The sequence below is a fragment of the Dasypus novemcinctus genome, chromosome 13 (assembly GCF_030445035.2).
Source record: "Dasypus novemcinctus isolate mDasNov1 chromosome 13, mDasNov1.1.hap2, whole genome shotgun sequence".
NCBI lineage: Eukaryota > Metazoa > Chordata > Mammalia > Cingulata > Dasypodidae > Dasypus > Dasypus novemcinctus.
The window spans coordinates 60,289,353-60,304,263 of NC_080685.1; the positions used below are offsets into that span (position 1 = coordinate 60,289,353).

The window sequence follows — 14,911 nt, forward strand, 5'->3', positions numbered from 1 at the left end:
TTTCTTCAAGATCAGTTTTTCTATATAAACTTCTGCAGATCAAAATTTTGTTAAGATTTGTTTCTTCTGTCAATTTTAGATCATTGACAAACTAAAGCCAAGTTTTGCTATAGTCACTTTTGTGATTTTGTACCAAATCTAATTTTTCCCTAATTAGTGTTTGTAGGTTTTTTTGTGTATGTGTGCGTGTGTTCTAAGATGTTAGTCATTTTTTTCTCTAGAACAAGTCTTACTATGTACAGTTTTAGCAGTTTTGTTTTGTTTTGCTTATGTCTTGCTAGTGATATGCATTCTTGTTAATCTGTGATAAAATTGTGAATAGTTCCCTTTAGAATATTGACTAATTTCTATTGTCCACGAACAAATTTTTTTCATATCCTTTTTGTCACTAGTGCATTATGTATAATTATCCACACTGTGGACACAGCAAATAAAAAATGTTGGGGCCAAAATGTTCTTGTTGGTTCTGAGATAGTGATTATGCAAAAACCTTTGCTGTACTTTTGCCAGACCCATTAAATACAGATTATATATTTTAGGTTTATTCATTGTACAAACTTCTGAAATACCAAAGCTTATTCCACTTATACAATTTAAGATCATCAAATTTGAATTCATATTTTATTTAATAACTTTTAAAATCCTTAAAATTAAACAAATAACTAACTGAAGAAGCAGAGTGAAAATCTTAAGTATAACTTTTTTGAGTTGGTGACCAGATTTTGCTTGTTCCTTTCACTAATTTTTTAACATGCTGGTTTACTTATTAAAATATTTTATAACTATAACTTGGGGGAGTTAATTTATAAAATATAACATACATTTGAGACTCTATTGCAGAATACATTTTCTGATGTCTTAAGCAATAGATTTTGTTTTAGCAACAGTGAAGAACTATTTTCTCTCAACTTATTAGCAGTGTAAATAAAAGGCATTTTACACTGTATTGTAAAGTAACACTTGTTTTGTTCTGAAATACTTAATAAATTCACTTGGGTCACAATTTATAAGATGAAAAAGGTATACCTGAAAAGTCTTGCATTCTTGTGCCCCAGCCACCTGGTCCCCTTTCTGGAAGTTACATTTGTTAACAATTTCTGTTTCCTTCCAGAGATATTTTTTTGTATACACAATAAAATAAGGGTATGTCCATCTGTGTGTGTACATATAAACAATTCATTTTCTTCATCCTTTTGTACAGTTGTTAGCATATTAAACCCACCACTCTGTACCTTGTTTTTTTAAATTTTGTTTTGTGTGTTGTTTTAAATGATACATAGGATATATTTTTATTATTCTACTTTAAAATTTGAAGTGGTGTACACAAATAGTGTTTATGTGATTCTTAAAGTATTATAGTTAGTTGTTTGCATGTCTTTTTCTTCTTGGTTTCAATGTCCCATGAAGATAAAAAGCCTATCTTGGTCCTGTGACCTTAGTCTTTGTTTTTAATAGGAAATGCCTATACCAAAACCTTCAATTATTAATTAACGTTTCGAAAAGTATTTTGTGTTAGAGCAGAGAACATAGTTTCAAGAAACAACAAAGTATCTTTAGAAAGTTAAGTTGTTGCCCTTTTCATTTGACCTTGCAGCTAAATATTAAATTTGCAAAAATGAAAAAAAAATTAGCCTATCTTGGTCATCCTTATTTTTATCTCACAGCATAGTACAGTGGGTTGGACATAAGTAGGTAGGTGCACAGTAAATTTTTAAAATTCTATTTAATAAATTCAACCAAAAATTTTTTTTAAGTGGAAAAGAAATAGGAAATAAAGGCATGGGGACAGGAAGAGAAACTGATGCAAATATTGAAAACTTCTTAAAGTTTACCTATAAGTAAAGATGCAAGTATAAAATCTACCACAGAGATTAACGTTCCATAAAGAGATGAGAAAAAGCAATTGAATATAGAGATGGAATGCACTGGTAGTGAAGAGAAAAGTTGAGAGACAAAGACATGGAATTTGTGTGGAATTGCCACACTTTCTTATGAAAAATTACATTTGCAATAGACCAAACACTATATAATTTTTTAAAAAAGATTTTATTTCATTTATTCTACCCTCCCCCTTGTTGTTTGCTCTCACTGCCTGCTGTCAGCTCTCCGCTGTGGCATGGGCCATCAGCTCTCTGTGGTGGCACGGGCCAGCTTGCCTTCACCAGGAGGCCCTGGCAATCAAACCCAGGGCCTCCCATGTGGTAGACGGGAGCCCAATCACCTGAGCCATAATCGCCCCCCTATGTATATAATTTTTAACCTTAAATGAATAAAGACAATTATATGCCCATTGTCACAGATGTCAGGTATAATTAGGTTTATGTTATTATTCCTAAGATTTGTTCTTATTAGACATGGTAATGAATTTATCAGTACATTTTACCAAATACCTCTAAAATGCTTTTACCAGTTTTTGACTCCAGCCTATTCTTTCCATTAATTTCATTCTGCAAAAATGTATTTGTTGCCAAGTTTTTGCAGTGAATTCTGGGCAATACAGATACGAATAAGCTAAGATTCCATTCCTGAAGTAACTTTAAAATTGGGTAAGGTGGTGGTGAATAAGTGCTTTGGAAGAGGCAAGTAATAGTGCTATGAGAGGGTAAAGAAGAAAAAACTGAAGATTTTATACTAGTAGTAGAATCAGTATAATATAAAGTCAGAGATTCAGAATTTATTAATTTTTCTTGTCTTGAAATATTTAAAAATTATTTGTGTTACAAAGTAATTTACTATTTTAAACTTAAATGTTGGTCTAGACCCCAGACCCCACTGAGCTCATCTTAAAAAAATATAATTAGGAAGTGGGTGAATCTCATTGGTACCAGGTTCAATCCCCAATACCTCCTGTAATATATATATATATATATATATATATATATATATATATATATATATAATATTGCTCTAAATATCCTCCATATTCATTATTTTACTATTTTGCAAAATAACATTCTAAGTTCAGTGCATTTCTTAGAGTTATGATAAATTTAAAGTAAAGTATCTGAATGGTAATCCCTAGGAAATAGCACATGAGGCAGAATGTTTTAGAGACCTATTTTCTACACTTTGGGCACATTTTATTATGTAGACAGCAGCTTGTCCATTTGTTCAGCCATGGGCAACACCAGATGGATTGGAGCAGTTAATGCCTATCTTCAAAGAAAAGAAGAATGAGGAATGTTGCCTCTTAAAATGTTGAGAAGATAGTTTGTACCTCTGTAATCCATAATTGATTTTTTATATTCTCTAATGATTTAATTATCACTTAATTTCTAGTCTTTTTGAATGAATATATATTGCTTTATTTTGCCGAAGCATACTTTTTCCAAGCAGTATTTATGTTAAACCATTATGTGGTAGCTAGTTATATGTTCCTCTTTTAAAAACTAAGAAAGCTGCTCAATATCATTAGTAATTAGGGAAATGCTCATCAAAACCATGAGAAGACAAACAATAACAGGTGTTGGAGAGGATGTAAAATATACTCATACACTGCTGGTGGAAATGTAAAATAGTACAGCCTCTTTGGAAAATAGTTGGGCAGTTCCAAAGAAAGTTAAACAGAGTTACCATACGACTCAGCAGTTACACTCCTAAGTATATTATACCCAAGTGAATTGAAAACATTCCACTCAAAAACTAGAACACAAATGTCCATTATCCATAATGGCTCCAAGTAGAAACAACGCAAATATCCATCAACTGGTGAATGGATGGGCAAAATGTAGTATATCCATACAATGGAATATTATTTGTTTATAAAAAAATGAAATTTACTGATTTACAACATGGATGAACCTTGAGAACATTATGCAAATAAGAAAATAAAGCCAGACACATAGGCCACGTATTTTATTATTCCTTTTATACAAAATCTTTTTTTTTTACTTTTTTTATTGTATTTTTTTTAGATACATAGATCACAAAATATTTTACATTAAAAAATATAAGAGGTTCCCACATATCCCCACCCCCCACTCCTCCCATGTCAACAACCTCCTTCCATCATTGCAGCACATCCATCGCATTTGGTGAATACATCTGCACCACATGGATTATAGTTCACATTGTAGTTTACACTCTCCCCCAGTACATTCAGTGGGTTATGGCAGGATATATAATGTCCAGCATCTGTCCCTGCAATATCATTTAGGACAACTCCAAGTCCCAAAAATGCCCCCACATCACATCTCTTCTTCCCTCTCCCTGCCCTCAGCAGCAACCATGGCCACTTTCTCCACATCAATGCTACAATTTCTTCCATTACTAGTCATAATAGTTTTATAGTAGAATACCAGTAAGTCCACTCTAATCCTTTTTTTTTTTTTAAGATTTATTTTTTATTTCTCTCCCCTTCCCCCCGCCCCCCAGTTGTCCGCTCTTTGTGTCCACTTGCTGTGTGTTCTTCTGTGACTGCTTCTATCCTTATCAGCAGCACTGGGAATCTGTGTTTTTTGTTGCATCATCTTGTTGTGTCAGCTTTCTGTGTGTGCAGCACCATTCTTGGGCAGACTACACTTTCTTTCGCGCTGAGTGGCTCTCCTTACGGGACGCACTCCTTGTGCGTGGGGCTCTCCTATGCAGGGGACACCCCTGAGTGGCACGGCACTCCTTGTGTGCATCAGCACTGCGCGTGGGCCAGCTCCACATGGGTCAGGGAGGTCTGGGGTTTGAACCACAGACCTCCCATGTGGTAGGCAGATGCCCTATCCATTGGGCCAAGTCCGCTTCCCTCTAATCCGTATTTTATTCCTCCATCCTGTGGACCCTGGGATGGTGATGTCCTCTCCACCTCTGTATCGAGAGGGGGCTTAGATCCCACATGGTTGATGTCTCTTTTTTTTTTAACAATTTATTTAGGCCCCCCCACCCCACCCAGCCACTTGTGCTCACTGTCTGCTCTCTGTGTCCATTTGCTGTGCATTCTTCTGTGTCTGCTTGTCTTCTCTTCTCGTCTTCTCTTTATGAGGCACCGGGAACCAATCTCAGGACCTTCCAATGTGTGAGAGAAGAACTCAGTTGCTTGAGCCACCTTAGCTCCCTAGTTTGTGTGTCTCTCACGGTCTCTCCTTTGTGTCTCTTTTTATTGCATCATCTTGTTGCGCCAGCTGTCTGCACTGCATGGGCCAGCCAGCTCTCTATACTGCGTGAGCCAGCTTGCTTTTCACTAGGAGGCCCTGGGAATCGAACCTGGGACCCTCCATATGGTAGATGGGAGCCCAGTTGCTTGAGCCACATCCACTTCCCTATATGAAATCTTTAAAATACATGAATCCCATAAAGACAGAAAGTAGTGGCTGGTAGTGGGACTGGGGAAAGACTGTTAATGAGTATATGTTTCTTTTTGGGGCAATTAAATGTTCTGGAATTAGATAGTGATGGTTACATGACCTTGTGAATATATTAAAAACCACTTTATTTTTTAAAAATTTTAAAATTTTTACCTTTAAAGATGCTTTAGATAACATAAATGTTACATAAAAAATATAGGGAATTCCCATATGCCTTACTCCCTCTCCCTCCTACACCTTCCCACACCAACAACTCTTTCACTAGTGTGGTACATTTATTACAATTGATGAACACATACTGAAGCATTTCTACCAACTGTGGACCATAATTCATATTACAGTTTATGTCCCTCACAATTTCGTAGGTTATGACAAAATATTCAATGGCCTGTATCATCATTGCAGTGTCATGCAGGACAACTCCACTGTCCCCAAAATGCCCTCATATCATGCCTGTTCTTCCCTTTCCCTCCCCTCAGAACCTCTGGTGGTCACTGCCGTCACATCAGTGATGAAAGTCCTTCCATTGCTAGAGTAATAAGTCTGTAATAGAATAAGAAGAAGTCCACTTTAGTCCATCATTCATTTCCCAATTTTGAAGAATTTGGAGAGTGAATGTGCCTCAAGCAGTTGAGCACCTGCTTCCCACATGAGAGATCCTGGGTTTGGTCCCTGGTGCCTCCTAAAAACAAGAAACCAAACAAGGAAACAAATGGAAAAAACCAACTTGTGAGCCAATGTGGCTCAGTAGTTGAGCGCCAGCTTCCCACATAAGAGGTTCAGAGTTCAATCCTTTGCCTTGGTACCTCAAAGGAGAAAAAAAAAATTAACAACCACTTTAAACAGTGAATTTATAGTGTGTGAATTATATTCCAATTTTAGAAAAAAACTATAACAAGCAAACAAAACTTATAAAGCAACTTTGATAAGAATGTTCTGCATTGTTGGTATATATTAGGCTTCAATCCTTCAGAGACCAAGATTCGAACACCTGATGGGAAAGTTTGGCAGGAGGCTGAATTTCAAAATATGAGTAGAGAACTGTATCGAGACTTAGCACTTCACTTTGCAGGTAAGAAGAGTAGAGTTATTTTTATACTTTGAGTATTTTATCTTGCATACTAATTTATAATGTTCAAACATAAAACTTGTCATCAGACATGGTATACCAGAGTAGGTGGTAGTTTCAGTCATAAAGTTCTCTTAACTACCTCTGGGCTCTGCTCCAGAGTTAAAATTAGCCTAGGTGGTTGGTGCCAGAAACAAGGTTATTTTTAAACTGAGGGAATTTCAGAGTTGGTTCTGCCTGATTTGAAGGAGACAAAGCAGGGTATAGTTAAAGTTCAATTCTAGTAGGCCACTGAGATTTTTGAAGTGGCCAGTAAGTTGACAGGCAGCAGATAAAATATTAATATGAGGACAAATTTCCGGGGCCCAGTGGTACTTGCCTTTGCACTTTGGGATGGAGAGCTGCTGACCCACTCAGGGCTTGAGGTGCCCAAGGACCTCTAGTATGCCAGTAACTGGCATTCCTGATCATGCTCTTGGTCACCTTCCTGCTGAGAATTTCTGAAGCCTTTTTACTTTGCTCCTAGTAATCACTGTTTCCCACAATTATTTTCGGGTCCTCTCTGCAATACCTTAGTCAATTTCTTTTCTACTCTGTGAAAGCAAGGCATATAGGCATACAGCCATACCCTCCCCGACATACTGTCTAGTCTCTAGGCTATACCATGGGTGTACTTTCTTTGACTTGCTTCCTTCAGTCACTCTGCCTCTTTGTGCCCAGGCCTTTCTCATACTATTCAGTTCTGGGGTCCTGTTCTTTCAGCTTTGTTTGAGTTTATTCATCACTGTGATGCCTTGTCTTCCCTTTGTCCACATATAACTTCTGTTTATTTTGGGGGCCCTACTGAGTCTCCAGAGTAAATATTTAGTAGAGGAAGGAGGGAGCCTGAGGTCTTTGACAATCCATTTTTGGTCCTGCTTAGACCCAAACTCTCATCCCCTTTGGCAGCAGAATACCCATTTAACCTAAAGCTGTATTTGGGGTTAAGGAAAACGTGGTGAGGTGAGTATGTATGTATGTGAAATACATATTGTGTGAGCCCTGTCTGACCTCAGGGTTCCATTTTATTCTACCTTCTATGATGGTAATGCAGCTGGATATCCCTAAGGGAAAAACAGAAGGGCTGGGTTTAGCAAAAATAGTGATTTGTATAATTAGAGTTTATTTGAGCACCAAAAAAAAACAAACACGTGTCATCTTTGACCCTGCCCCCTCTATTTTTCTCATACTCTATATCTAGTATTGTCTGAAATATTTTAGAATATGACTGCTTTTGCCACCTCTATCACTACCACCCTCGTCCAAGTCACCATCAGTCTTTTGCCTAGATTATTGCAATAACTTCCTGACTAGTCTCCTTGCTTCTGCCCTTGCTTCTTTGCCATCACTGTTTTCATCACAGCAGATAGATTAGATTTGTTAAAATTTAATTCTGATTGTCATTCCCTTGCACAAAACCTTCTAAAAGCTTCCTGTTTCACTCTTGAGTAAAAGCTGACATTCTTACTGTGACCTATAAAGCCCTACGTGATCTAGCCCATGTGTCTATCTAACCCTAGTTCATATTACTCTTCTCTGTCACTCACACTAGCATCCTTGTTATTTCTTGTATACTAGATGTGCTTCTGCCTCTTTTGCTTGTACTTATTTCCATTTTCCCCCAATGTAGAGCTCTATATGTATTTTAGAGTACATTTATTCAGATCTATAATTGAGGTTAAAATTTTTAGAAATTATAAGTGTAGTCAGTACATTTCCCCAGGTTTGAATTTTTTAAAATTAGCAAATATTTATATATATGTAAAATAGCTTGACATACTTCACTGGCAAAATCATAATGGGGCTTTATTTAGAGATATTGAGGTTTTTATATAATTTTATTGTACAAGTTCATTCACAGCTCAGTTATGTAGGAATTTTTAAGTGAAATAGGAATCTGAGAAAGTGCTCACCTGAGATTCTATAAATTCTCTCATCATGACTTGGAAAGCATTATTGTTGTAACTTCTTCCCATTTATGAAAATGAAGTAAATTTCTCAAGGGTTTTCCTAGAAGTAAAGTAGTGGTAATCTTTAGACCCCTCTGTAGGCACTGGTAGCTTGTAATGAGTCATCTAAATAGCCTCAGTTTAGGTTTCTCTCTCCCTGCTTGAAGTATATACTTTATCCATTCTATCAGTCTGTGTCTTTTGATTGGGGAGTTTGAAGCCTATACTTTATATTGATTTTTCATACTTAGGGGAGAATGGATTGGTGAGTGGGAATCATTGTTGTATATGCTGTAAATGATTCTGCTTTTCAGATGGTAACTCTGTAAAAGAAAAACCTGCTGAAAAAAGTAAGGAGAAGAAGGTGGCCAAGCCAGTACGAAAAGTCCAAAAGGTAACGCAATTTTCAAGTCCGGAATGCAAAACAGGTTAGTTTTTTCTCTATCATGTCCATCCTAAAGTTATATATTATTGAAATGGCATCTACACAGATATAAATTATAAATATATGTTACCAGATATTCTTATTGTTTGGCACAGATAAATTTTCAATACATTTTATATATCATTATTGTGTGTGTGTGTTTGTATGTATGTGTGTTTTATTGAGGTTTAATTTCCTTAGAATAAACTACATATTTAGAGTGTACTCTTTTTTTTTTTTTTAAAGATTTATTTATTTATTTCTCATCCCTTCCCCCCCACCCCAGTTGTCTGTTCTCTGTGTCTATTTGCTCCGTGTTCTTTGTCCGCTTCTGTTGTTGTCAGCGGCATGGGAATCTGTGTTTCTTTTTGTTGCATCATCTTGTTGTGTCAACTCTCCGTGTGTGCAGCGCCATTCCTGGGCAGGCTGAACTTTCTTTCGCGCTGGGTGGCTCTCCTTATGGGGCGCACTCCTTGCGCGTGGGGCTTCCCTGCATGGGACACCCCTGCATGGCACGGCATTCCTTGCGCGCATCAGCGCTGTGCGTGGGCCAGCTCCACATGGGTCAAGGAGGCCCGGGGTTTGAACCGCCGACCTCCCATGTGGTAGACAGAAGCCCTAACCACTGGGCCAAGTCCACTTCCTTAGAGTGTACTCTTGAATACATTTTCATATATGTGTGCATCTGGGAAACTTTAAATGTTTATCATATTTTCATCATGATAATGAATGTATTCATTGTCTGCAAAGTTTTTCTTCTCTCATTATATTATTATTAATAGAATTAACCACATTGAAGGTAATGATTTTTATATAGTAAACTTTTATATGTAAGTGGATTGCTTATGACTGTCATTAAGTCCCTTAACCTATTCTCATATGAGACTCAATATTGCACAACAGAATTAAGTCCAAGTGTGGTGGTCAATTTGGACTGTGGATCAAGACTAGGAAAAAAAGAATTCCCTAGTTCCATAGTAGTTAATGGTACAGGCTGGATCCAGTTTGCCTGGATTTATAACTAGTTCTGTCATGTCCACCTGTGTTCCTTTGGTAAGTTACTTAATGTGCCTCAGTTTCCCCATATATAAAGTGGGAAAAGCAGTAGTACTTTTCCCTCACAGAGTTGTGAGAATGAAAGAGTTAATACCTAAAATCAGTCAGTATAGTGCTCGGTGCATGATTAGCACTCAAATGTTAACTACAATTCCATTAATAGTAATTATTATTTCTGGCTCTATTGAAAATTACTATTTAGTATGTTATGTTTATATTTAGTGAATAATTTGGACTGAGAATAGAGAAAGTTGGAAGCTTGTCATTCTCAGTTTGTAGACATTCTGAATCTATTCATACATTTATTCATTATGTGAATGTTTTTGACCACTTGATATGCGTAAGGCACTATGCTATACTAAGCATAGGTGATACATGGGTAAGCAAGATGGGCAGAATGTCTTTCCTCATGGGAGCTTATAATCTTGTCAGGAAAACAGTTAAATAATTAGTTACAATAAAATATGAGTGTTAGGGTAGGAAATGTACAAGATCTTATGAGAGCACAAAGCAACAATGATTGAGTTTGAAGATTAGAGACAAATTGACTAGGCAATGATTTTTCTGGTTATGGACTAATCAATAGAATGAAAAATAATGTATTTTGTGATGCTCATTGTTAACTTTCGGTATCGTAATAGAGTGAGCCCTCAATGTACATAAATAATTCTATAGGAATATGGATTATCTGAATATGAACTAAACTAATTCTTACATTAAAAAATAAGGCAAAATATTGTTTTCAGTGCTTTATTTTATAATACTGTTGTCAGAGGTAGAGTTTGAAATGAAGTACATGGCCACTATTAACATAGGAACACTGATCTTGTATTTATTCAGTTTTGCAGTAGGTTTAATTCCCATGTATGCACTATGGCAATGACCTAGAGAGTCACTGAATGATACAAACCTGTATTAACAGTTTATAGTGAAAGTCCTCTTTTTCTACAAATGACTGTATGAGACTGTTTCAGAAAGTCAGAATTTAGAAATACCTACCCAGGATATTCAGAAGCCAACATTTATAAATAACTACTCAGTATATTCATGGTTTCTTGCTTGTGATTGAGAAAATTAACCTGAGATTGAAAAGAAGCCTGTTCTCTCATTTTGCTTAAAAGCGTAAAGCTTTTTATAAATAGATTGAGCAATAGACTTAAAACACCTTTAACATTTTAGGGTAGACTGTTTAAGGTTAATAATGTAGAAAAATGCCTCTTTTTACAAGTAAATAGCATACTTTTATAATTAACCTTTCTTTACAGTAGATGTTTTCATTATGGCTTTACTTCTATTTAAACTTTTAAATTAAAGCCTTTTTTAAAGAAACTCCAAAATTTCTTTTAATATAAATACCACTACAGACAGCTTTGAAAAAATAGAAGAAAAGCGATAAAACCATCCTTGACTTAATGTTAGTGTTATATTGTACTGTATCTTACAATAGTTTTAAAATCATAATAGTAATGTGATTGTAATCATTATCTACATAAAATTTTATCTTTTACATTTAGCATCTTTTCACCAAAAAAAATTTGTTATTTCTTTTGGAACTCATTTGAAATGGCCATGTTATACTCCATCTAATAGATATATAGTTTATTCACCATACAATATGTAGGTTGCTTCTAATATTATAAAAAATTATACACTGAACATTTTTCTTTCTTTTGGAGTATTTTAATTGGATACATTTCTGTTAGTTGGATTATTTGATCAGGAGGAATGTACACTTTTGGGTCCTTGACAACAGTATCATGCGGGGTTTTTTTTTTTGTTTTTTAAAGAAACTGTACCCGTTTATACTTCAGCAAGCATTGTATAGAGTGATTTTAATTTCACCAGCAATTGACTAATAATGTAAAATTTTTCCCCAATTTAATTAGATTTCAAGTGCCAGTTCATTATTTTCATTTTCATTTTTTCATATTACTTTACATTTAAACATCTTTTCCATATTTATATTTATTTTTATGGTGTCTATTTTGTAAACAGTCTTTCATGTCATTGTTTTCTAAGTTACCATCTTTTTAAAAAAAATTTTAACGTATTTTTAAAGAAATTTTAGATTTATATTTACAGAAAAATTACACTGAAAGTATATGGAATTCCCATATACTCCCCCCGCACACACACCCGCACACATAGTTACCTCTGTTATTGACATCTTAGATTAGTGTGGTACATTTGTTATGGTTGATGAACCAATATTAAAGCATTACTACTAACCGAAGTTTCTAGTTTACATTATGGGTTGCACTTTGTGCTGTACAGTTCCATAGGCCTTCACAAATGTGTAATGTCATGTGTCGTCATGCAGTATTATACAGAAGAATCTCACCACCCCAAATATGCCCTAGTCCCCCCTTTAATTTTCCCCTCCCTTCTGGACCCCTGGCAACCACTATCTTTATATCAATGTTAAAAGTTCTACTGCCAACACAGGATAACATCCACAGTAACAACTAATCTACTTTGGTCTACGGTCACCCCTTCATCCCCCACGATTGTTCATTCCCTAATCTTGAGGGACCTAGAACAACGTCTGCTCTGATAGTCCCTGGCTGGGGGAGGGGAGCAGATGGAAGGAATTATCCTGTCTGTGGCTGCAAACACTCCCCGTTTTTTGGAATGGGTCCTATTCATCATCATCCGTGTTGTTGGTTGTCCAGAGCAAGCCTGGAAAACTCGGGAGTAGGAGTTTCCTGCTACTCTGCTGGGATTCAGGGCTCAACCGGCATTTGTACAGTCTAAAGATTTGAGTCTCTGTGAAATATACTTAGCAGGTACATTGATAATTGTAGGTTCAAATAAAAGATAGAAGACTCATGATTAGGGGAATTATTAATGAGTATAACTATGTTATATTGGAGAGATAGATTGTCATATATTCCCAGATAGGGCCCTTCGAATGGGTGTTAATTTCATGATGCTTTGTGTCTTGCCTCTGTTGTCCAGATGTTCCAAGAGCCCTTGGGAGCATTCTTGTTTGAGGGTTTGTTTACCGTGGCAGTTAGTGAAATCTGTCTGAGACCTGCATAAGCGTAATCTCGGGAATGACCTCCCAACTAACTTTGAAATCTCTTAGTCACAAAAACTCCCTCCCCACCCTGTTGGGGCAGTTTATTGAGATGGCGTCACAGTACACTAAATTTATAAATTTATATCGCACATTTAAAAAAAAACAAATCAATTTTATTGTTACATATTAATAAAGCATAAATTCATCCAAAGAGTACAATTAGTGGTATTCGCTGTAATCACCTATTTGTACATTTATCACCTCACTCATTCCCAGAACACTTTCATTATTCTAATAATAATAATAATATAAACAAGCAAAACCATCACTTCTCAGTCTCTCTGTACCTCGCCTGCCGTACATAGCTGCTATTCTTTTTCCTTCTCTCTAGTATATTTGTATTTATATTTTGTAAAAAGTCTTATATATGCAATATCCCCTATATTCATGTTTTACACAAGGCATAGAAACTATTTCTTTATTTAATGTTTCCCCCTTTTGGTCAAGATCTTTCTCCAAACTCTCAAATGCATTGCTGATTAATGCTTGATAATAATCCCTTGGTGCCCAGGAAGTTCATCACTGACGGTGGTTTAATTTTTTTTTTTTTAAGGTTTATTTTATTTAATCCCCCCACACACTTTGCCACTTGCTTGCTGTCTGTTCTTTGTGTCCATTCGCTGCACGTTCTTCTGTGTCTGCTTGTCTCCCTTTGTTGCGTTACCATGCTGCGCTACCTCTCCATGGTGCACAGGCCATCAGCTCTCCGCAGGCACGGGCCAGCTTTGCCTTCACAAGGAGGCCCTGGGAAGCAAACCCAGGGCCTCCCGTGCCGTAGACAGGAGCCCAATCAGTTGAGCCACATCCACTTCTCTAATTTTAATTTTCTTACAATCTCAAACTAGTAATCAAAATTTTTCCTTGTGGCAAACAGCCATATTTATTGGAAAATATTTTTCTTTTTATGAACTTTTTAAATGAGAGTCACAGTTCTACTAACATTTAAAATGTTGGTATTTATTTTTTAAATGTCATTGTTGGGCATAAAAATGCAATGCATAATTTTTGGTAATATCTTTAAAACATAATATGAAGTTCCCTATAATACCTTCCCCAAGTAATCACTTGACTGTTCGTTACATGTTTCTTCAAAATTTTTCCTGTGCTTCAAGTAAGTTATTTATTCATTCAACAGATATTGCTTTAGCACTAACTGTGTGCTAGGAACCATGCTAGTATTGGTAAACAAAACACTTAATAATAGTTAAGACATATTTTTGTTCTGTGCCAAAATTGTTAGACTGGGTTTTTGAGGTCTGGGTGTTATTAGTATTTGTTTTAAAGCATTTTATATTTAAGATATGTGGGTAAATCAAGATGTAAACAAACTTTTAATTGGTTTGGGGGACTTAGGGCTAAAATAAAATTATTTCTGATCCTTTTGACCCTGGCAGAAGATAAAGGATGAAACAGATTACAAAAGCCATATTGTTGAGTAGATATACTTGTTAGAGCTAAAACTTAAGTTTTAAATTTGATACAATATATATTTTAGGTAGTAGTCATCTGATAAGTACATCTTCTTGGAGAGATGGACAAAAATTAGTAAAGAAGATTCTGGGACCTGCACCTCGAATGGAGCAAAAAGAACGAAGAACAGTATCAAGTGACAGAAGTGGAAGAGAAAGAATTGCTAAATCTGGTAAAGTGACTATAGTTAAAATTCTTGGAAATACCAGCTAAAATTTTTTAGATTGCTCCTTTAAATGCTTAGAGTTGGTGAAAATACTCTTTTGAGACTGCTTTAGAACTTTGCTTTATACTTGTGAATATAGCTCAAAAAAGTATTTATTGGGCTTGTCTGTGGATAATATCTCATATAGGTGTTTTGGTAATTTTTATTAAGAATTCTGTTTATGTTATATTACTAATATTTAACTGTCATTGTTGTAATATCAAGTGTTAGTTAAAATATATTATTCTTTTAGGACCAACACAACTATGATTTGGTATCTAGAAGGCAGTATATTTATATTTGCTTCTTTTTGTTTTTCTTTA

General features: G+C 35.6%; 1 protein-coding gene across 4 annotated transcripts in view; it reads left to right on the plus strand.

Moving 5' to 3' along the window:
• The window catches only part of CEP350 (centrosomal protein 350), a 188,895-nt gene that overhangs the window by 38,162 nt on the left and 135,822 nt on the right, over positions 1–14,911 (plus strand). For 2 of the 4 annotated variants that reach the window (XM_058274814.2, XM_058274815.2), the window contains exons 7-9: positions 6,253–6,366; positions 8,666–8,779; positions 14,409–14,555. In XM_058274814.2, coding sequence (XP_058130797.1) covers positions 6,253–6,366; positions 8,666–8,779; positions 14,409–14,555 — 375 coding nt within the window. The remainder of the gene's footprint in view (positions 1–6,252; positions 6,367–8,665; positions 8,780–14,408; positions 14,556–14,911) is intronic. The other 2 variants (XM_058274816.2, XM_058274817.2) reach the window with 2 other exon arrangements.